Below are 20,527 nucleotides of genomic sequence, written 5' to 3'. Positions count from 1 at the left end.
AGGAAATATTAGTGGAATTATTTACTAACTGTTATTTATCGTACTCTTTGTCCTTTGTGACGTTTGAACACCTCATAAATAATATATAAATATATTTTTTTCAGTGCAAGGTGTGACCAGATGTGCAGGCTGTTTCCTTACAAATAAAACAGGTACATATTTAAATTTTGTAGGGAAGCAAGCCTTAATAAGATTAAACTTGTCTTCATTATGCCAGTTTCTAGCCGACTGGCACTTTCTCGTTTGCTTCCTTCAAGATCAGAATATACAATTTTTGCTTTGTCAATATGTATCGTTGCTTTTCCAGTATTAATCGGCTATTTATTTTGCTGATCTAAGTAGTCGTCAGAAAAACGCCTGCTACAAAATTTAGCATAGATTGAAATGTTTTTGTGTTTATATCGTTTCCATTCGAATATCATTCCTGATTCGATCGATGGATTTTGCTGATATAAGTACTAGGCTTTAATATTAATAAAAAATATATTCATGTCAACAGATCTGGCCGATGTTCATTACGATATGAAATGATATTTTTGTAATATCAATATCGATATATTCTTGACAACAACAAGCACAAAACCAACTTTTGCGCGCAATTATTTATTTTTTGTGTATTTTTATTTCTTGTAAAACCCAACCTTGTGTAAAAATTGTATTTAGCGTGAATAACATTGAGAGAATGCTCAACTAGAAATACGGCCGCACTAGAGCAGTCCAAACAGATAATAGAAGACGGGCAAAATAAGGGCCGCCTTGGCGCTGGAGACTCCCGAGATCCAGACGATCAGCTTGAATATTCCGAACCAGAACAGCAGCTGGAGGGCAACATGCAGACCGAGAAGACTGTCAAATATATTCGTTAGTATCCCGATGGAATTTGGAATATAGAATAGGGGTGCTATATGATCACTAACATTTTATCCTTGCGACGTGCCTTCTCCAGATTCTTGGGTGACTCCTTGCTGAGGTACTGCCGCACTCCGCGAATGGTGTTAGAGAAGTACTCGTCCCACGTCAGCTCGCCAATGTCAATGACGAACTTCTTCCTGTCTACCACGTCCATCGACTTGGAAAGGGCCAGTAGACGCTTGCTGTCAAAGTGCCATTCCGTGAAGATGAAGCGCTCCAGGGTGTTCAGCGAGTTCCACACGTTCTTGTGCAGCCTCATCAAACTGTAAGCAGGGGAAAATAAACTCTTATTCTAAGAGAGATCTCTGTGATACTCACATGGGACGGCCGCCGGAGATGCGGGTAACGATATCCAGGAAGAATGCAGGCACAAAGTGGAACAGTATGGCGCTCAGCCGAAAGACCCAGAGGCTCTTGACCAGCCGCAGATTAGGGTACCAGACGGCGCTGTTCAGAGGATAGTCGTGCAGATAGCTGTTGATCTTGTCCGCCATCAGATCGAAGCGGAAGGGCTTGTACGTGCTGGATGTCAGGTGGAAGATCTGCAGCTCGGCTGGACGGCCGGCGTTCTTCGCCTTGAGCGCATTGACATAGTACCCGGTGGTGATGATGCCATTGACCACCACATCGATGGGAATGTAGTCCATGATGATGCTCGGATCTAGGGGCAGGCGGCGTAGCACTCCCTTGGAGGCGCCCATAAAGAAGCCTTGGGGGCCGTTCTTCGAGATGGTCCACCCAGGAATGGGTTCCTTCCAAGCCGCCGTGACTGAAAGTATAAGTTTCTATATCCGAAAAGCGTAGAAGCCCCGTGTGTCTGTCACTCACTCATGCTGGGGCGGACAATGCCGCAGGGAAAGCTACTGGCCGCATTGGCCACCTCGTGCTCGGCCAGGTGCTTGGTGAAAGTGTACGTATTCGGATGATCCTTGAGCAGTCTGTAAAAGATTTTCGTACAATTGTAAAATAATCCAATTTCAGGTACTCACTTCTTTTCGAGTGCCTTTAGCGCCTCGTCGTTGAGGGTTTCGGCCAGCTGTATGATCTTCTCGGGATCGTCGGGCGAAGGATAGAGCTTCTCCTCGACCTCTGTCAGATAGGCGTTCACATAGGCGCTGGACACATGGACCAGCGAATCCAGTTGCTTCAGCTGCTGGCACAGCTCCACCACGCGTCGTGTTCCCTTCAGATTGATGTTGGTCGTCTCCTTGAGGGACTGAAAGAAGTCCAGGGTGGCCGCCGAATGGAACACCACATTTACATTATCGATCAGCGTCTGGCGGTCCTTTGGCGAGATTCCCAGGTTGTCCAAGCCCACATCACCCTCAATGGGGACGATCTTCGTGAGACGCGACTCCAGCTGCATCTCCTTGAAGCGATCAAAGACAGAGTTTTTCTTGAGCTCCTCGAGCCTCTCCTCCACGCTCTTTCCCTTCTTGGCGCGCATCAGCAGATACAGGTTGCCCACCTTGGGCACATCGCGCAGCAGCTTCTCCACAATGGTGACGCCCACGAAGCCAGTGGCGCCCGTGATGAACACATTGCGCCCCGCATAGAAGTCTGTGATGGAAGAGCTGAAAAATTGTAGGAACACGTTAGTCGCAGTCGTTATCGTCTCTCTTCCCTCAATCTGTGTTTATATAACAACTGCCTCTACATGTATTTTCAGATGCCATAAAATGAAAATTAACTCTCATCAAACTTTCTCTCATCTCCCATTCAAATGGCAGTGGCTGCTGGCGTTGCGTCGTGGCAAACTTACGAAACCCCAAGCGACTTTGTGGACATCTCCGACTGGATTCCAAGGCAAAACCTGTTTCCCGCGTGAGTTGCTAGTTCTAAGTTACTGCTGATTGTGGCTCTTCTAATATTGATCTAGCTAATGATTTGTTAGCAGGTGCCGGGTGTCGGTTTTCGGGTCACTGCCAATACTCGTACTGTTCAAATCCAATTTGTGGGCGTCCCAGTTGACTCTAGCCTAATGGTGCATTGCCTATTGTATTCGGCTGCACTCAAACCTGTCATTTGATTAAATAACATGTCAAGGAATGCATTTAGAAACTGAAGAATTAAAGGCATAATTCAGTCATGAGATCTTTGGAACTTTATTCCATACAGATTTATTTGTAATGCTTAAATTAATTGCTTAAAGGCTGTTGCCGTCAACAGACAGACATAACTGATCGACCATAGCCTTTTCCTGTAAGCTACACTGAAATATTCGGCATCCCAGCGTATTGCCAAACCTTTTCCCCGTCAAACAACGAAAGGCACACGCAACTTGATCATTCAATTAGCCAACTCCAAGCGCATTTTTTCTTTTAATGATCTGCAGTCCGCGCCATCTCAAATTTTTTGTTATGCCAAATGATTTTATAATGATGATCATTGAAGGGGATCGAATCTCTGTTTTTCCCCTCAACAAATGCGTGATATAATTTCTACATAACAAATCCCATATAAAACTCGAAGAAATGCAACATTCCCTATATGTATGTACATATATTGTAGTATTTATATACAAAAATAATGCAAATTTCCGCATGCAGTCACAGGCGAGGCCCTGAAGGTCTTTGCAGGTCCATAAAAAAGGCGTCAAGTCATGGTTAATGATTGCATGTTGCCCCCTGGCGGCCTCTTGTCAGAGATTGCTGTCTAAACTAAATTGAGCTTTCACTTTGGAGCAGCTACTACCCGAAACAGAAGGGAAACGAAGCAGGCGGGTGACCCGATCCAAAGACAGTCAGAAATGTGTTGCCTTGTCTTTTTCTGTCTTTGATCACATTCAGTGCTGTGGTAAATTGGGTTGCTTATCTGGCTGATACCATGCACTGTCCGTTACTCTGATTAGATATACCATCTGGTCAGTGGCGCGGCTTATCTTGGGTAATTAATTGCTGGGATTTACTGTATTGGCGGAGGTGCTACTTGAAATTTGTTTCAAATTATACTTTGGTTCGGAAACAGTGCTGGGAAGCCACTCAACTATTCTCAACACTCGATGTAAAAAGTGCATATGGAACCATAGGCTGTGCACGTTTTAATTACATTTAATAACTATACGAGTATCAGTACATATAAATTTAAAAGCTATTCCCACCTCAGCAATTAAGGAACCCTCGACTCAATCATCGTCTGTTTGCCTGTCTGCCTGGATAACTGACCCTACCAACTGTGGCCAACCTTGCGGTGGCCAATAAATCTCTGGCTTACTCTTGCGATTATTAATGAACGTTCGAAAAGAGTATGTTGCTAAAGGTGCATGTAATTGTATGTAATGGATCATGTTTTTCAACTTCCCTCAGCTACATATGACAACCTGTAATTTTCCGCTGGATTTTCTGACGACTGCAAAACGGAACCATTTACGTCATCTCTGGCTTGCTGCACCAGAGAACTACAGATCTGTGGATACACTTCCCTTCCCCACTCGTCAGCAAGGAAAAAGGCAAGGCGTCAACAGGTCAAAGTTTGAGTAGAGACTGAAGAATGCAATCGCTCTCTCTGTAAACACTCCCTCTCTCAGAGAACACAGTCGACTCTTATGTGATGGAGAAGAAAGTGTCGAGAGATGCTAATGCAATGGAATAACGAAAAGTTGTTGTACATTTGCGTTGCGGCTGCTCTTTTAGAAACAATATTCCAAGAAATGCATTCGAGTGGATGTCAAAGATCGTGCACAAATAGATTTAAATGCATGTTTCTTGGCAGATCTGCCGCATTTCGAACTTTGCACCAAATATCTAACCTCAATAGCAGCTTTCGAGCGGAGAAAAGAGAAAAATTTGGCCGAAAGTTGTCAAACGGGCTACCAAAAAACACACACACACACGCCGCTGACAAGTCGGGTCCACGATCGGGTCTTGCATTGTTTAAGACACATTGAGTAACACTACTTACCTGGCCATAATTTCTGCAGGTGTACGAAATAGATATCTATCTATCTATCTTTCGGCTGCTGTTGCCTATCGCTGGGTTTAGAGCCTAAGATCGTTTGCAAATCGATCTAGAATGGGTTCAATTTTTCTTTCCTCCAAACACGGCCTTCTTTCGCTTCCACTCTTTCTGCTTGTTGTTCGTTTTGCTTTGCTTCTTTCGTATGTTTTCTCTTCTCCTGTCCAGATGTTGATGCGACTGTAAACAAAATACAAACACAAATGCAGATGCACGCGTATTGGTAACCGTATCTGCAGGTTTGTGTGTATCTGAGAAGTTACGATATCGGCTCGTTTTGAAACTGAATGGAGCGCTCGCTCTCCGCTCCCGGCAAAAGCAAAACTACGAATGATCGCTGGCTGGCTACGCTACCATATGACGATATAATGATGATCGTAGCCTAAGCATAACGTGATCGTTATTAGGCATACCTCTCTTTGGTGGCCTAAGTTGTTTGTCAACCGCTCTCTCTCTCGGTTTTAGCGCTGTCCCTACCCTTAGGATGGTATACCAAACTTAATAAAAACGCAGACCAGCTAAGAAGGCTCGGGCCAGATAGAGGTCCATGGATAAGGGTATATCCAGAAGTATAGGAATTTTGGGGACAAATCGGGTTTGGATTGGTTTATTTTCTTGGCCAGCTCAACTGGAAAGCCATGTGAGGCATATATGTATATCTCTCGCGCTCACTGCATGGCTCTTCCCATTAGGCCTTTCCCATAGAACCTTGTTAACAGCGAACAAGATTTTACATCAGAAGATTGCTAATGTCTACAAATGTACCAATGAAATGGTACATTCTACATGTAGTTTGTACCAATATCTAAAATATTCATGGCGCCACTGTTCATGTTGACTCACTGTAGAAACCATGTCACGCTTATGTAGATGCTATGTAATTTTTGAAAAATATTTTAAAGGATTTGATAAATGGGAATTAAAGCAGCGGTCGGCAGGCACACATTGCAGTGCGTTTGTGTGCTTAGACAGTAGGCAAAATAAAACAAAAAGTTTATTGTGTTGGTGCCAATTACTGTTCCACACGTGTAATCTAACCCTATGCACATAAGACAGAGCCTTGTAGACTCCTGAATAAAAGACAATGATCACAGGATAATGCATAAGATAAATAGATGAAAAATATATTTGATGCATAAAATAAACGGAATAGAACTGAAATTTTGGCAAGAAAGCAGTGTACATATATCATAAATCGTTTCGGGCATAGCACGAATCAGCCATTAGCAGCCATCTGTTGTATCGTGGAATAGTCAGTACACAATAGATTTTTCCTTAATGATAAAGTTGTCGTCTTTATTTGCATAATAGTTATACATTTAATTATTTAAAGTTTATTTCTCGTACTCTTCGACTATTTGACTATATACCGGATGATAATTACAAAACAATCTACAATCGTTTTCATTATATTTTCAGTTTAGTTCTGGGTTTTATTATTTTACATAGTTATTAATGTGACTAAGTTTTGGGCTACTTTTTGCATTGCTGTGTGAGAATAGATTGGTGTGGTCTTTTGTTTTTGTTTATTCTTCATATGATACAGTTTTTTTGTAACGTATGTTCAATCCGAGAATCGATCCGACGACCATTGACTTGTACTAGATTGTGTTAAGAGAAAGGACTTAAAAGTAAAATACATGGATACCCTACAAAGACAAACTACAATGGAAACGAACAGGATAACGGGAGAGTGAATATGGAGAAAGAGAAATATTGCACTGTCCAAGAGAGTCTGGATCAGGATCAGGATCAGGATTTGGATCAGGAGTGCGGGTGGTCCCCTACAGCCAGACGAGGAAGCCCCAGATGAGCACGGCCAGCGTGAGACCGATCTGTATGCCCAGGAAGGGGACGAGGGCAATGTACAGGACGGCAAAGATGACAGCATAGCCCGCATAGTAGAGGAAATTAAAGCTGATGTTTGGGAGGAGAAAGAGAGAGAGAGAAAGACTTGGATCAGAGAGAGAGCTCGGAGAGAAGGCCACTAGTCCTGGGTACTTACACCTTCCAGTAGTTGCGGTGCCATTCCGTTGTGACCGCAGACTCCTTGAAGTAGAAGCGTCGGATGCCTATGAGGCAGCGATCGATGAATTCCGACCAGTCGCACTGGCTAGCATCGAAGTTGTAGCGCCGCCGATCGCTCTCCGGGATGATGGCGGAGATGCGGAGAGCATTCTTCAGGGAGTACCGGAAATCCTTGTCCAGGAAGTAGTCAAAGGCCTTGGTGCCTTTTTGGAAGACGCGCATGTACTCATAGGCACTGAAAGAGAGGCAATCTGAGAACTGGGAGCAGGAGGTATTCTTCAGGCAGGTCCTAGCAGAATTCTTACGTGTGCTGTGGCATGCCAATGCCAAAGAGCTTCTCCGGAATTATAAAGACCATGGCAGGCAGCAAATGAAACAGATAGAAAAATAGATTGTAGCGCCAGCCGTTTCGCAGCTTGGTCAGTGGCTTCCACACGAAACTGTTGGGGGGATGCCGCTCCACGCTGTCGTTGATGATCGTGCAGAACTCCGACAGCGTCAGCGGATTCACTTCGCCCGAGGTGCAGTGGATGATCTCCGGCTGCTCCAGCTGTCGGGTCCCCACATACCAGCCCATGACCAGGGAGGAGTTGATCACATAATCGCATGGAATGATGTCAATCACGGCCGAAGCCTGGCCGCACATCGTCCGAAAGATTCCCTTAACGAAGCCGGCGAGGAAGCCCAAGTGGCCGGAGTTGGCATTGCCCACCCAGCCCTTCATCGGATGCTCCAAGGTGCCATACACTAGAAAAGCAATCAATTATAAATTGTTGTCGGTTCTGTTTGAATGTATAAATCGAACGCTTACCAATCGATGGCCTGACTATGGCCGCCGGAAGTCCTGACATCTCCGCCATCAGCAGGTTCTCGGACAGATTCTTAGTGAATGTGTACGTGTTGGGATGGTCCTGGATGTAGCCCTTGCACTTCTGCTGGGTGAAGTCCACCCAGGCCTCGTCGTCCTCGGCCATTTTCATCATGTCGTAAGGATCGAACTGTGACTTGTACACTTCCTCGGCGATCAGGCCGCGGTTGTTGCTGTTGCAGAAGGCTGTCGAGCAGTAGATGTACGCTGACAGATGCTTCAGCTGCTTGGCCAGCTCGATGGTCCGCATCGTGCCCGTCAGATTGGTGCGGATGGCAGTGCGCAGCGGGGAGCTGAACTTGATCGTGGCCGCACTGTGGTAGATCACGTGCACGCGATTGATCAGCTCCTGGAGCAGATCCGGGCCGAAGCCGAAGTTCGGCTCGCTCAGCTCTCCCACGACAGGCACTACCTTGGCCAGGGTTTTCTCCGCGTACTTCTCGAAGATCTGTGCGGGAAAAAGCCGTTGTTTCGATAAGCCGTTTGCTTGTTTGTATCTGAGAGTCTACAAATTATGCTTACTACTACTACCAGGGGGGGGGAACGGTTTTTTTTAAATAAATAAGTAATTTCCAAAACAACAAAAATCTGTGCTTGTTGCGCCATTAAAAAGTGCGTTTAAAACTATAATTAACTAATTGTTGTGAAGACTCGAAGGTAAAGAAATATGGCAAAGATAAATAGCTTGTACCGAAGTCTTAGATACTCTTACTGGTTCAAAGATTACAATAGATCCCAGAGATTCTTAATGCTTAATATAAAATAATCAGCTAAAACTACTGAAGTTTGTGGATTAAACTGATTGTTCGGATATCCCCACTAGCACAAAGCCATAACCTGGCTAACACTTTACCGATCATGGTTCAATTTTCTCTTTCATAAGCGGTGAGGGAGTGCGGAGTGCTTCTCTAATGGGAAATGGGAGATGGGTAAGGGTATATCAAAGTGAATAGAGACCCGAATAAAATCCCAAAGAAAGATATGTAGAAAACATGTGTGGAAAGAGGCGTGAGGCAGAAACCGCTAAGCAGACAAAGCGGAAGAGGTCGCGGTGGGTCTCCCTGTCTGCCCGTTCCCTTCGACCGGTTACGACTCTGACAAATTAACGCTCCATAAAGAGGCACGTAATTGGCTTTAATGATATACCCATGATGTCAGCGAGAGTGCCAAGGGGCGGGTATGGTCGTGACCCTTGGGCCCCCCGAGTAACCCACACCAAATGTAACCACACTTACCGGCTTCTGAAGCAGGCGATTGATCCGCTCCTTGGGATCGAACTTCTTCTTACCCCGGACGAGAACATAGATGGTGCCGATTTCGGGATGTGTGTCCAGCAGGGCCTCGATCAGGACGGTCCCCAGGAAGCCCGTGCCGCCGGTGACGAAGATGTTTTTGTGGGCAAAAAACTCTGGAATGGTCAGGGCCGTGCTCAACTGTTGGCGCTGGCTGTTCGCTCCACGATTGCTGTGCTGAGGTTTCCCATTGCTGAGGTTGCTGCTGTTGTTGTTGCTGTGGTTGTGGGTGGTGCTGGTGCTGGTGCTAGAGGTGGAGTTTGTGGAGGTTTCGGTGGTGCTGCTACTGCTGTCATGATCCGTTATGACAGCCATGGTGTAGGGCTCGAGATTCGTCGGTGGCGCCAATTTGCTGCTGAACGTTGGAATCGGTTGGGCCCAGCTGCAGCAGAGAATATTTGTCTTACGTTAGTTAGTCTCGAGTCGTGGTTTATTAGATAAAAGGTGAAGCAGATAAAACAGATTGAAAAAAGTCCCCCACTCAAGGCAGCTTCCGTCTGTCTGCGAGATCAAAATCCGCTTGCCGGCGGAAGTGCAGTCGAGTCAAAGGCCATTAAATGATAAGTAGATACAGAGGAAGTGAAAAAGTGATGACCGGAATTGGATGGTTCTTGGACTTCAGCCCTATCCATTCTTCAGAGTTTTCTCTGATGAGCAATGATGATTGATTGATGAACAACGAAAAAGATATTCACGCTTACTAAATACCTTTAGTCTGTTCAGATAATGCTTCAAATGCCTTCACAACACCCCAATGTAGGAGTCCGGCATTTTCTGTCAAATCGAAGTGTTTGATAACAAATCATCAGACAATCTCCATAACCTCCCAAGCATTCAGTTCACAAAAATTTCGGTCATCCATTTTCAAAGTTTTCCAAACAAAACAATTTGTTCCGCTTGGATTTCTACACAAAATTTAGTTCTCAAAAAAAAACCAAACAATCATTTCAGAAATATTCAGCCTCGTGTTGGTAGTAATCAAAATTTTCTGTAACAATATTTAGAATGAATTGCACGCTGAAAGTGGCTCGGGGACTAAACCATTGCTGGGGAAAGCTTCAGCAGGTGCGGCTCCTGAGCCACAGGCGCTTCGAGTGGAACTACAACCCCGACTCGCTCTCCGGGGTGCATTCCCAGTTGCACCGGTTCGATGATGGCCCTGTGGCCAGTGGGGGGCTCATGGAGCCGCCGATGGCCAGCAGCCAGCGAAGTGGGCCCGTGTGGGAGGTGGGTCGGCGCACCATCCTGCAAAACCCCGAGGAGCACATGCGGCGCCAGCAGCTGATCATTGAAGAAAACAGGCGAAGGTGGACCCGGGGACCTGCGAGACGCGATGCACAGGCTCCAGGTATCTCCAAGTCCGACGTTATCTACGATGCCGACGACAGGCGGAATCGAGAGTCGAGTCGACCCCGCCGTAGGGCTAAGGACCCTAACAGAGCGGCCAAGGACTACAGCAAGAGGCGGCGGCACCAACGCCAGAAGGAGGTCAAGCGCCAAGCTTACGAGCTACAAAAGTCGCGCAGGGGCTACAATCTGCCCAGGCCGGATGATTCTCGCGCCGAGGCCCAAGACGGGGACGTGACCATGAGCCATCGCGACGAGGCACAAAATCAGGACGATTACTCTGGCGCCAGCAAGGAGTGGCTGCGCAAGCGCGCAGAGGCTGAGGAGGAAAATCACTGGCACTCCTGGCACACTTGCCCCAGTCAGCGGTGCAGCGAGGATCTAGAGCCCGGCGACGATTTCAATCCCAGCGACGGCAGTCACAGTGGCCTGGGGAGACACCCCGGGGGCTACTACGACAGTCGCCGCAGCTTTCACCACCTGCAGTTGCCCTCGATCAGGTCCTCAAACTACCAGAAAGTAATCGATCGCCTGACGTGCAGACGCAAGCCTGTCGGCTTCCACCTGCTCATGCAGAAGCACCCAGAGGATGCCAGGCTGGAGGATGATTCCGTCCTGGAGGAGAAACCGCCGCAAGCCGCTCTGCGCAAGCGACCGGAGAATGTGGGGAAGACACCGCGCTTTGACATGACCATCACGAGGATGGAACGCGCCCCAGCTCCCGTGTGCAGCTACTCCGAACAGCTGACCAACCCACCGCCGAGCGGCAGCCAATCTTTCTCCAACAAGTGGCGACAGTGTGCCAGTCTTTATAGAGACTTCAAGCGCGGCGCCTAGACGAGACCCTTCGCAGCGGACGCAAAAACCAATCCACAGAATTATACAGTATTTAAATAGAGCTCAAACATAATTTTTGTTGGACTTTTATATCTGCTTTTCAACACTATTAACAGTACTTTCGCACATTTTAAGCATTCCGCTGTAATCGGACTGTATCCGACACAACACTCTCAATCGATTTCCAATTCTCAATGCTTTCAATTAAGTGAAACATTGAAGCCAAGGCCGTTTCCCAACACTGCCAACTGTACTTTCCCCCCGCATCCAGCGGTGATCGGTGATTTTGTGATTTGGTGATCGGTGATCGGTGGCACACTGTCTGCCTTTGTTCGCCTCACCTCATGAGGCCATCAATAGCTCCACTAATTAATGGCAAATGAGGCGTATATCCGCGATACCGAAAGAGACGCGAATGAGAAAATCAGAGAAATCAAATCAAGGTATAACCGCTGTAGTTAGCACTCACGCGGAGGGTTGGGGTTTTCCATTGCCTAAGGTCTGCTAAGGTCTGTGCAAGTGGAAGAGATAATGAACGAAATGCGTAACAATTTTTTCAGCGGAGAGATTAATTTTTTGAGCATTTTCGTGGGATTCGTGTTTGACGCTAACACAAATTTGTGTCAAGGTCGCCGCGCTGCCAGAGAGCCCAAGCAGCGTCTGGTCTGTCTGGGTTGGGCCAGAGTTGGGCCCCAAAGATGTTTGTAGCTAGAGTTTCTGTTCGAACTTCGAAGACAAACAACTTAATCAAAATGCACGGTCACGGTCGCATCGCATGCGTCGTGTTTATCTCCAAAGTCTCTGATGTCTGGGCATGCAGATGATTCGAATCCAATCCCATCGAATGGATACACTCCAGCTCTTGTCCGATAGCTGCTGCTACAGTTGCACATCTTTTTTGGGGGTTTATCACCCGATCGCTAATTGATTCGCCTGATAATTGACCAACTGACAGATCAGGCCCACTTTGCTAACCTTCACTAACCTTCGCTTGCTTTTCCATTTCCAAATGATGACTCAACACATTTGTGCTTGGCCAATTGGCCTAATGACTCGCCTATTTCTTTACATTCGCTTGCTCAAGGCATTTCGCTTTCAAATGCCATAGCCACAGCCACATGATCCGATTCCGTGCGATAGAATTATGCAAATTTTGGATTAGAAGATGGAAATGGGTCGACGGGCCGGTGGCTGGTAGCTGGTGGCTGCGATGGGATGGGATGGAGGGATATCTGAGAGAGACAATGCCACCAACTCTAAACAGGTTTAGAGGTCTCGACCAATGATTTGCATAAAATCTCCACAGGCTCCAACCCAACGCCATTTGAGTTTCGTTCGAGGCACATTTTTGTCATATTTCCATCTCCATCTCGTATTTGTAATAGTTTTTGTTTGTTGAACTCTGTAAAGTTCTTCGTGGGTTGGCTTTGAAACAGACAGATTGATGTATGGATGGGGATGGGGTATAAGAGAAGGTTGGGGGATCGTTGAACTTGACATTTTGTTAGGCGAAAACCTTGAATAATCGGAGACAGATGATCTTTCGATTCGTGTCTGTAGAGGTCAGAAATCAAGAGATGAATTCTTTTTTCTTGCACCGATCCTCTCTATTGTTGTTGTTTACCAACAATATTTTTTCATGTATTTTGAGTTGAGAAAAACGTGGAATCTATTATATACTGGTGTATATACCTGATAGCTATCTACATTGTCTATTGGCTATTGAGAGACAGCTTTAAGTGCACGAGTATATGCCCTAAGATTTGCATAATTTTTCTACGTCTGCGCTTGTATTGAGATAAATGACTCTCTCTCTCTTTCTCTCTATTCGCTCTCCGCTCACCAAGCCTCCCCCTGCGAAGCACAGAAACGGTTTATGCATATTAAATATTTGGAAATTTATTTTGCAGCTTCAAAATGGCAAGATCGTATCGAAGCCCTAGGCAACAAATTGATGGCCAGAAGAGCCGAAAACAAACGATTGGAGGCGACTCTTCGTTTTCGGTTAGGGTATGTTCCAACTGCGACGAATTTTCGGTTTTTTGCTTATGTCTAAAGATCCATTTCGGTCACTTTCTATTAACGACGATCAGATCTTTCTCCTCTCGTTGGCTTGGCCAGGCCAAATGATTTCTCTTCATGTTTTGTTATGATTTTGATTTTGATTCGATTTTGATACGACTCCATTTAATGCCATTTATTTCCGCCTTGGCAACCAAATGTGTAACAATAATTCGTTGTTTTATTTATGCTAGGCATGAACCATCGGTGTGCGGTGTGGAGGAGATCGGGGATCGGGGAAGACTCATTGAATCGAACGCCATAAACAACAAACAGAGAAAACTGAAATACTGAAAAAGTCGCACTTGGGGCTGCGGCTGGGCATTAGCATTAAATATTTGTTGTATTTTGGCGTAGACCTTAACATTGAAACATACCGCAACAAAAACAATGAAAGCAAGCCATATTGATTGAGCAGCTCAACAATCACCACTAAACAATCAACAATTGTGATTCCGTTCAATGCCAATCTAAAGACTTAGGCAACGAACGTGGAGAATCTTAGCGCCACCTAGGAATGATCTTATTTCTGAAGATAATTCAATCGAAAATTGGAAATTACATCTTATAATATAGGATGAAGACCCTAAAATAGATATATAATGCTTGAGATATATTCTATAGGGTATCAATAGCTTCGACCCTGTCTATCTAGCCTCTCTGTTGCTCCGACAATTTGCGCTTAGATTTCGACCCATTAACAAATAGACAATTGAACATTCCTGTTTGATGCTTGTGGCCATAACGAAATTCTACCACAAAAAACTGTATTAGTATTTATTTATATTCTTCTGGAACATTTGGTAAACCGGTTGGCAGCGTTAAAAACGATGTCAGCCATCCAAAAAAACTGTAATAAATTATAGAACCATGCCAGAACCAGAAGAAAGAAATAAGCGTTTCTGGATTTGGCCACGCTGTCAGTTCCAGAGAAAACTTTAAATTTGTTTGCGAAAAGACCAGGAAAAATGCTATTATAAGCATATATTTCTAAAGGCAATACAATTACTTTGGTTTGCCAATGAATTTTCTAGCAGTCAGCAAAACAACATGTGGAAAACAGTCGCGAAAAACTTAACCAGCACACACTGATAGGAAAACCGAAACACACACGGAAACCAAGAGAGCGGTAGCGAGCGAGCGAGCGAGCGAGAGAGAGAGGTAAAACAAACATTCGAGTGAAAATTGAAAAACAAACAGATATTCCAATGGGTTTTCCTTGAAAACAAACAAATATCCGATAAACTGAGCACAAAGGTCTTTCGTCACTTCCGCTGGGTCATCGATTTCCAAGTGTTTGGCAATCTGTTCTCGACTCGATCGAAATTTGTTGCAATCGGTTGTACTTTCGATGACTTATCATTGATTGCACCACGCGTCGGTTCTGTTCGGTTTGGTTCGATTCGGGGGGTTTCACTTTGCACTTGATTTGATTTTGGGTGGGCAGACGCAGATGTAGACGACCGGGACACACGACGGTTGTGATGGCCAGTGTTGGGTGTTAACTGTTTATGTGGAAGTGTAAACTAACCGAAAAACTATATTGACCAAAGTCTGCAGCGGGAGGGGGTGGCCGAGCACACTGTGACGCGGTGCAGGAGGAGGAGAGGAGTTGGCTAAGAGGTTTTCTTCTTTTGCTGTCACTGCCAACGCACGCTCAACGCAGACTGATCCGAGGAAATGGCGCGACCGGAGCTTAAGCTGAAACCCAAACTTGCACTCAAAATCGGAATCAGAAACACTCACAGTCTCTGTGGCTCTCTTTCTCTAGCTCATCGGCACTGTCTCGTCTCTGGCTCTCAACTCACAAAGATCGTCAAAGCTAAGTAATGAAAATCGGAGCAGAAAACAATCAGAAGTCAGCGACGAAACCGAATAACCAACAACAAATAACAGTAGAGTCATTAGAGTCGACATTCCGACTGTTAGATACCCACTATTAGAAAAAAAATATCTAAAGACAATTAAGCAGAAACGTTGCGTTTCCTTGTTTATAGTTTGTTGGCCAGATAATATTCATAAAATGTAAAAATGTGCTATTTTGAAGTTGTACCATCTATAAAATTGAGAATGTTACTGATCATAAATATTTATTGTCCGGACTAATCAAATATACCCTTCATTACTGGGTGCAAAGAGCGAGCGAAATAAGCACACTCAGCTGAAGGCAGAGAAACACCAAAACGGAGCGGAGAGCGCAGCACGGAGCACGGAGCACGTAGAGAGAGAGCAGCACTTTTGAGTGGCTAACGAAGCAGCAAGACATCAACATCGGCAACGTTTTCGGTAACTGAGAAAGCTGACTCTCCACCCCCTACCTCTCCCACCTGTGTGCCCCCCTCTCATGGTCGGATCTATTACGAGTGCGTGGTATCTTTTGAGTGGATCTGGCAATGCCTTTGGCTGCCGTTTGGCGACCATCCACAATCCAGCAACCCAGCAACCAGCGGGTGAAAGCGAGACAGCGACTGGTGCTTGAGTTAAGCGATTCGACTTAGAAGACAATACACTCAACAACGTACAAATGAATCCAAGGAAATACTTTACTCGTACTCCCACAAATTTCGTTATTCTCTTGAAATGATTTTAGTTTTCCAAATAATTTGAGGTCTTCAAGCGGGTCACATAGCTTCCTGTTCTTTGTCTCTTACCGCTGACCATTGCACTTTATTCTGGTCAAGAACGATACAGTTATATCTGGTACAGTACATACATATACATATTCTGCTGATGTTCATAATTTGAGTCCGGTGTCAATGCGGGAAGGAAAAAAACACTGGGGGATCGTATGACGTGCAGCAGATCCACGTTTTCGTTGATTAATTATGCAAAAATGCTTTGTTTTGCTGATTAATTGATTGATTGATAGACGCCTTGATGATACCAAAGCAAATAACATTACAAAACTGTCCGTTTCAATGATCTTCTCTGACGGAAGCTTAGAAAGCTCCAGCGATCTTCAACTGCAGGTGACCTACATAAAGGAGGGGAAGAGACAAATAAACAGAAAAAACCTCAAGTCGTAGGCCTAACCAGCCACAAACATACACACACAGACCTGTGCCGTGCCGTAATTAGAGGTACTCCCCCCCGCCGCCCTACAACATGAGGAAATGCTAAAATTGGCAATAATTTCTGTGACACGCAATGGAAAGTGGTAAGAGGAGGAAACCTCTGCGGTCGTAAATCTATGGAGGGTCTCAGTCTCAGCCTGGCATTTCCCAGATAAAAAGGCATTTGCATATTTCGAGATGACCAATTTAATTAATTAAACAACCGTTTTGGAATAACGGCATCACACTCTCTTAATGGATACCCAATCTGTCCAAAATAGATCCACAAATGAAACGATCCGCCCCATTGGCAAAGCCATTTGCATTGATATTAACTCCAGTGCCTGGCATCATGCTCGAAAATCCATTTGCTTTAAGCTAAACCGCAACGGAAGGAGGCCCTTGTTAGTTAATCGAATTTCCACTTAGTCACCGCCACTTGGCTGCTCGTCTCTCTCTCTCTTTCTCTCGACACGAGGTGGGAATTTTCAACATTTGCTCACATTTTTTAGTGCTCCGTCATCATGCAGGGAGTTGCAGTAAAGTGTCCAAAGAGGGCTCCACAGATGGGCTTGGTCGCAGCTCCAAAGATGCTCACGTCACCCATCCCGTACTGGTATGCGCATGAGTAATTCATTGTTTTTTTTTGCTGTGTGTTTGCCGATGTATAACCTATTTGTTATCGTTTTAAACTGGCTTGTGTCATTTAATACTCTTCTTGAGGCTGGTAATTGGTCAATTAGCGAAGGTTAGGTTTGGTTAGTTTCTATAAAAGTATAAGTTTAAGTCTATAATAGTTATTAGGTCTTCGGAGTCCTGCAGATTTCCATTGTGCTGTAGTTTCCTCCCCTTACGTTTTACTCCTAATATAACATAAATGGTTGAGACTCCCCACATATTATAAGAGCATTCATCATTCCTCAACTCCATACTCATTTTTCTTAATGTATTTACATCAGCCCCATGAAAATTGATTATTATGCAGAGTGGAGAGCAGCACGTCCACACTCTCCCCTCTCCCCTCTTAAAACCGACAAGTTTGGGGGCCCGAATGACAGTGCATTTTCTGTTTTTTTTTCATCTTTTTGTTTTGATTTTCATATTACGTCTCGTTGCAATCGGCCGTCCGGCCGTGCGGCGACCTTGTAGCCATTGTCCAAATATTTGGTCCTCGAAGGTTGGATTGGACGCTCGTCAAGATCGGGTTTTCCGACTTGAATCGAGATTGATGACAGATTATAATCCCGAGTGGATTTCAATTTGAATTCGATTTTGAATTTGAATTGCCTTAAGGCGGTATGGCAACGCTGCAGCTGGGGGAGAGTGGCAGCGCCAGCGCATGTTTGAAACGAAGCATGCGATGATTTTTGCAGCAGAAAAGTGCAGAAAACGATTTTGGCGGTGTGTTTATTTGATAATTATACCGTTTTGTGCTCTTTGTGCGACGACTAACACATCCGCTCTCTCCGTATAAGAAGAAGAGGCGTAAAAGAAGAGGAAGCAGAAGCAGAAGCAGAACTAGACAAAAGCGGATTTCATTCAATAGGAAAAACACTCTAGGACAGGCTCAGTACGGCGAAAGGTGGTGGAAAAAATCATAGCAGAGGGCAGCGCAGCCCCCGGACAACAGCGGGGTGTCAAAGCTCACCACCAACGAAGGCAGAGACAGAGAGCGTCGGAGAGTGCAAGCTGCTGTGCTTGCAGGGTGGAGAAAGGCGACACACACACAGAGAAAGAGAGAGAGCGCGCGTGAGAGAGTAGAGAAAGGAGAAAGGCGAGGGAGAGAGAGAGAGTGTGTGTCAACTTTAATGGTGAAAATTGTCAGGCGGGCAGCCCGGCGTTGCGTTGCTCCTCGTCAGCCGACAGTCGCTAGTCGCCTTCCGAGCTGTGCTGCTCTCTGCCTCTGCCTCTGCCCCTGCCCCTCTGCCCTTGAAAGCGCGAAGAACTAACCGCACAAACAACGTCAAAAAACAATCAAAAGTGGGTGAACGTAACCGCCCACGCGACTCCTAGAAGTGCGCCCCAAGCAGTGTCTGTGAGTGTCTCAAACGAGTGTTTAGCAACAACAACAACAACCCACAACCAGAGAAGAAAGAAAAAGTGCTGTGATTACAACTGCCCTAAAACCTCGCTGCCCCTCCCGCCCTCTCGACAGCACGGCTCATCCTCAGTTCAAATCGTCGTCGGAGTAGCAGCATCCATCCAGGAGCATCGCTTCCAACCTCACATTTATTTTGTGCCGGTATGTACACGCCCATGACTCGAGGGGCCAGACGGCGCACACCCCCCTTGTTGTAACTTACATATGTGCGCTCATAATTTTTTTTTTGTTGGTGATATTTTTAGCATAATTTTTGCCCTGTTTGAGCATGTATTATTTTTGTTCATTTTGAGCGAACATTTATTTATAGACCCCTCTCGTCAGCTGCCCCTGCTGCAGCCTGTGCCGTGTCTCCTCCGCCTCCTCCAATCTATCGAGTGGAGAATGTATGTCGCTGGGTTTATTATCTCATCCGGAGAATATCGCTATTGGAAACGCTGGCGACAGAAGCGACAGCGACGACGGCGGTTGTAAAAAAATGTAGCAGAAAATCTGAAATATCCGTTTCACGCTTCCGCTAGCGAGAAGCTAAGCTTTTCGCGAGAGAGAGCCAGAGAGAGAGAGGCAGAGTACGGTCTGGTCCGTACATCAAACGGGAGAGAGAGCAGAGCAGCAGTGTGGTCGTGCTTGCGCGAAAGCGGCCTGAAATTATGCTGCACGAAATTTTGAATTATCTTTGAATGGAAAAAAAAACAAACGCCAGAAGTAAATCAATTTTCGGTGATCCAAATGGGGAGTTTTATGGCTGATAAGCCAGCTGATAAGAACTTATCTTATCGTCCGCTCTTCCATCAGCTGAGTCAGCTGGACGCTCATTATATAAGCAGCCAGCCAGCAACCCAGCAACCCTTGCGGCACGGCAACGAAAAGCCGGCAGATCCCAAGCCAATCCCAGAAAAAAGGTAGTAGAAAAGGTAGTAGCAAAGAGCAGGAACCCTGCTCTCTTTTGGCATTGTCTCTCTGGCACACTCTCCACCATCTACTCTTTTTTTTCTCTCTCTCTCTCTGGGTGAGAGCAGGCGCGTGAATAATCTTGGGGAGCAGAAGCGCAAAAAAAGAACTGAATCAGGCATTTTCCAATTGATTTTCAAGGCGGTCGACGCGAGTTGGTCACAAAAAACATTTCCACCAGTATCTGTCAGCCATAGTTTCCCGAAAATTCATAAAATACAATCACATTTTTGCTGATTTAAAATGTTTGCCAAAATGCGTGAAAAATTATACGAAATATCGGCCTCGAACAACCCAAGGAAGTGAGCTTTGGGACCTCTCCGCCTCGTGTCTATTGCATAAAAAATGATGAGTGAGTAGTGGTCGGTCGAGCCGCAGTCGCAGTCGCAGCCTCAGCCGCAGCCCGCCCGGAAAATGGCGAAAATTTGGGCCAGGGCGCCGTGTGCCTGGGGTAGGGGACAGGAACGGGGACGGGGACAGGCAGCAGTAGCCTGAAAGTGAGCCCCAAGATGAATGGAGCTTTGGCAAACTTGGAACTTATTTGTGTTACTATAGATACTTTATCGGGGGATTTCCCCGTGTGAGCCAGCGTGTGGGTGTGTGTAGTGCTATGATTGCACTCGACATCGAGGCGATAACATTTCAAGTGCATTATGTCATTTTCCTCCTCGTTTTGTTGCCTCCTAGCTCTCTGGGAGAACTGCGGATGGTAATGGTGATGGTGGTTGGGGATATGTGTGAATGTTGGATGAGTGTTTGCCATTTACCAGTCGAGGACGAGAACGAGAATGGGGACAGGGCCTGCTGTCAACAGGGCGCCATCTAATGCCGTAACTTTGTGTAATTAAAAAACAATATGAAGAACTTTTTGAGGGATGGCCATGGAAGCAGAGTATCCATTAGACCACCTCCTTATCAAATATGTTATCAAAGTGCTGAAAGATTTCCCCCCGGGAGCGTGTGAGTGATAGTGCTCAAGCCTGGCCCGCTCCTCTAAGCCACATTTCCCACAACCGGTCTGGTTGATATTGGAATTCATGTGCGCCGCCTGAAAGTAGGCAAACGGTTTTACCGCCCCACAGCCAACCACCCATTTCATTCCCTCCCCCCACCGCAAAGTTAG

At 45.7% G+C, this 20,527-nt stretch overlaps 4 protein-coding genes and 1 long non-coding RNA gene across 6 annotated transcripts in view; 3 read left to right on the top strand and 2 right to left on the bottom strand.

Annotated features, from left to right (window-relative positions):
* Positions 1 to 599: 599 nt before the first annotated feature.
* Positions 600 to 5,159, bottom strand: LOC6601628 (putative fatty acyl-CoA reductase CG8306). Its single transcript, XM_002026595.2, has 6 exons — positions 4,813 to 5,159; positions 1,902 to 2,486; positions 1,741 to 1,850; positions 1,231 to 1,681; positions 918 to 1,175; positions 600 to 846 (listed from the first exon to the last, which is right to left on the bottom strand). Exons 1-6 carry the CDS (start codon positions 4,818 to 4,820, stop codon positions 708 to 710), a joined length of 1,551 nt encoding a protein of 516 aa, XP_002026631.1. The 5' UTR covers positions 4,821 to 5,159; the 3' UTR covers positions 600 to 707.
* On the top strand, positions 2,470 to 2,967 carry LOC113565132. 2 transcript variants are annotated; one of them, XR_003408459.1, is made up of 3 exons: positions 2,470 to 2,506; positions 2,582 to 2,736; positions 2,810 to 2,967. It is a non-coding gene; the product is annotated as an uncharacterized LOC113565132 (long non-coding RNA). The 2 variants fall into 2 exon arrangements; XR_003408458.1 differs by having other exon boundaries at positions 2,807 to 2,967.
* Positions 5,160 to 6,375: 1,216 nt separating the features above from the next.
* LOC6601627 (putative fatty acyl-CoA reductase CG8303) overlaps positions 6,376 to 20,527 on the bottom strand; it is a gene marked incomplete at its 5' end in the record, with an annotated part of 19,644 nt that continues 5,492 nt past the window's right edge. Inside the window, 5 exons of the mRNA XM_002026594.2 lie at positions 6,376 to 6,783; positions 6,872 to 7,129; positions 7,200 to 7,641; positions 7,706 to 8,210; positions 8,998 to 9,436. Coding sequence (XP_002026630.2) covers positions 6,651 to 6,783; positions 6,872 to 7,129; positions 7,200 to 7,641; positions 7,706 to 8,210; positions 8,998 to 9,436 — 1,777 coding nt within the window. The remainder of the gene's footprint in view (positions 6,784 to 6,871; positions 7,130 to 7,199; positions 7,642 to 7,705; positions 8,211 to 8,997; positions 9,437 to 20,527) is intronic.
* On the top strand, positions 10,010 to 11,313 carry LOC6601626. Its single transcript, XM_002026593.2, has one exon. It carries the CDS (start codon positions 10,060 to 10,062, stop codon positions 11,236 to 11,238), a length of 1,179 nt encoding a protein of 392 aa, XP_002026629.1. The 5' UTR covers positions 10,010 to 10,059; the 3' UTR covers positions 11,239 to 11,313.
* The window catches only part of LOC6601625 (putative fatty acyl-CoA reductase CG5065), a 16,065-nt gene continuing 13,894 nt past the window's right edge, over positions 18,357 to 20,527 (top strand). Inside the window, exon 1 of the mRNA XM_026986787.1 lies at positions 18,357 to 18,594. The gene's annotated coding sequence lies outside the window, so the exon portion shown is untranslated. The remainder of the gene's footprint in view (positions 18,595 to 20,527) is intronic.

The sequence above is a fragment of the Drosophila persimilis genome, unplaced genomic scaffold (genome assembly GCF_003286085.1).
Source record: "Drosophila persimilis strain 14011-0111.01,24,50 unplaced genomic scaffold, DperRS2 tig00000002-arrow-pilon, whole genome shotgun sequence".
Taxonomy (NCBI): Eukaryota; Metazoa; Arthropoda; class Insecta; order Diptera; family Drosophilidae; genus Drosophila; species Drosophila persimilis.
This window is presented reverse-complemented; position numbering and strand designations above follow the sequence as displayed.

Coding starts and splice junctions, on each gene's coding strand:
- LOC6601628 (XM_002026595.2), bottom strand. Junction 1,851..1,901: donor CTAAAGGCACTCGAAAAGAA/GTGAGTACCTGA, acceptor AATCTTTTACAG/ACTGCTCAAGGATCATCCGA. Junction 1,176..1,230: donor ATCTCCGGCGGCCGTCCCAT/GTGAGTATCACA, acceptor CCCTGCTTACAG/TTTGATGAGGCTGCACAAGA.
- LOC6601626 (XM_002026593.2), top strand. CDS start 10,060: ATGAATTGCACGCTGAAAGTGGCTCGGGGACTAAACCATTGCTGGGGA.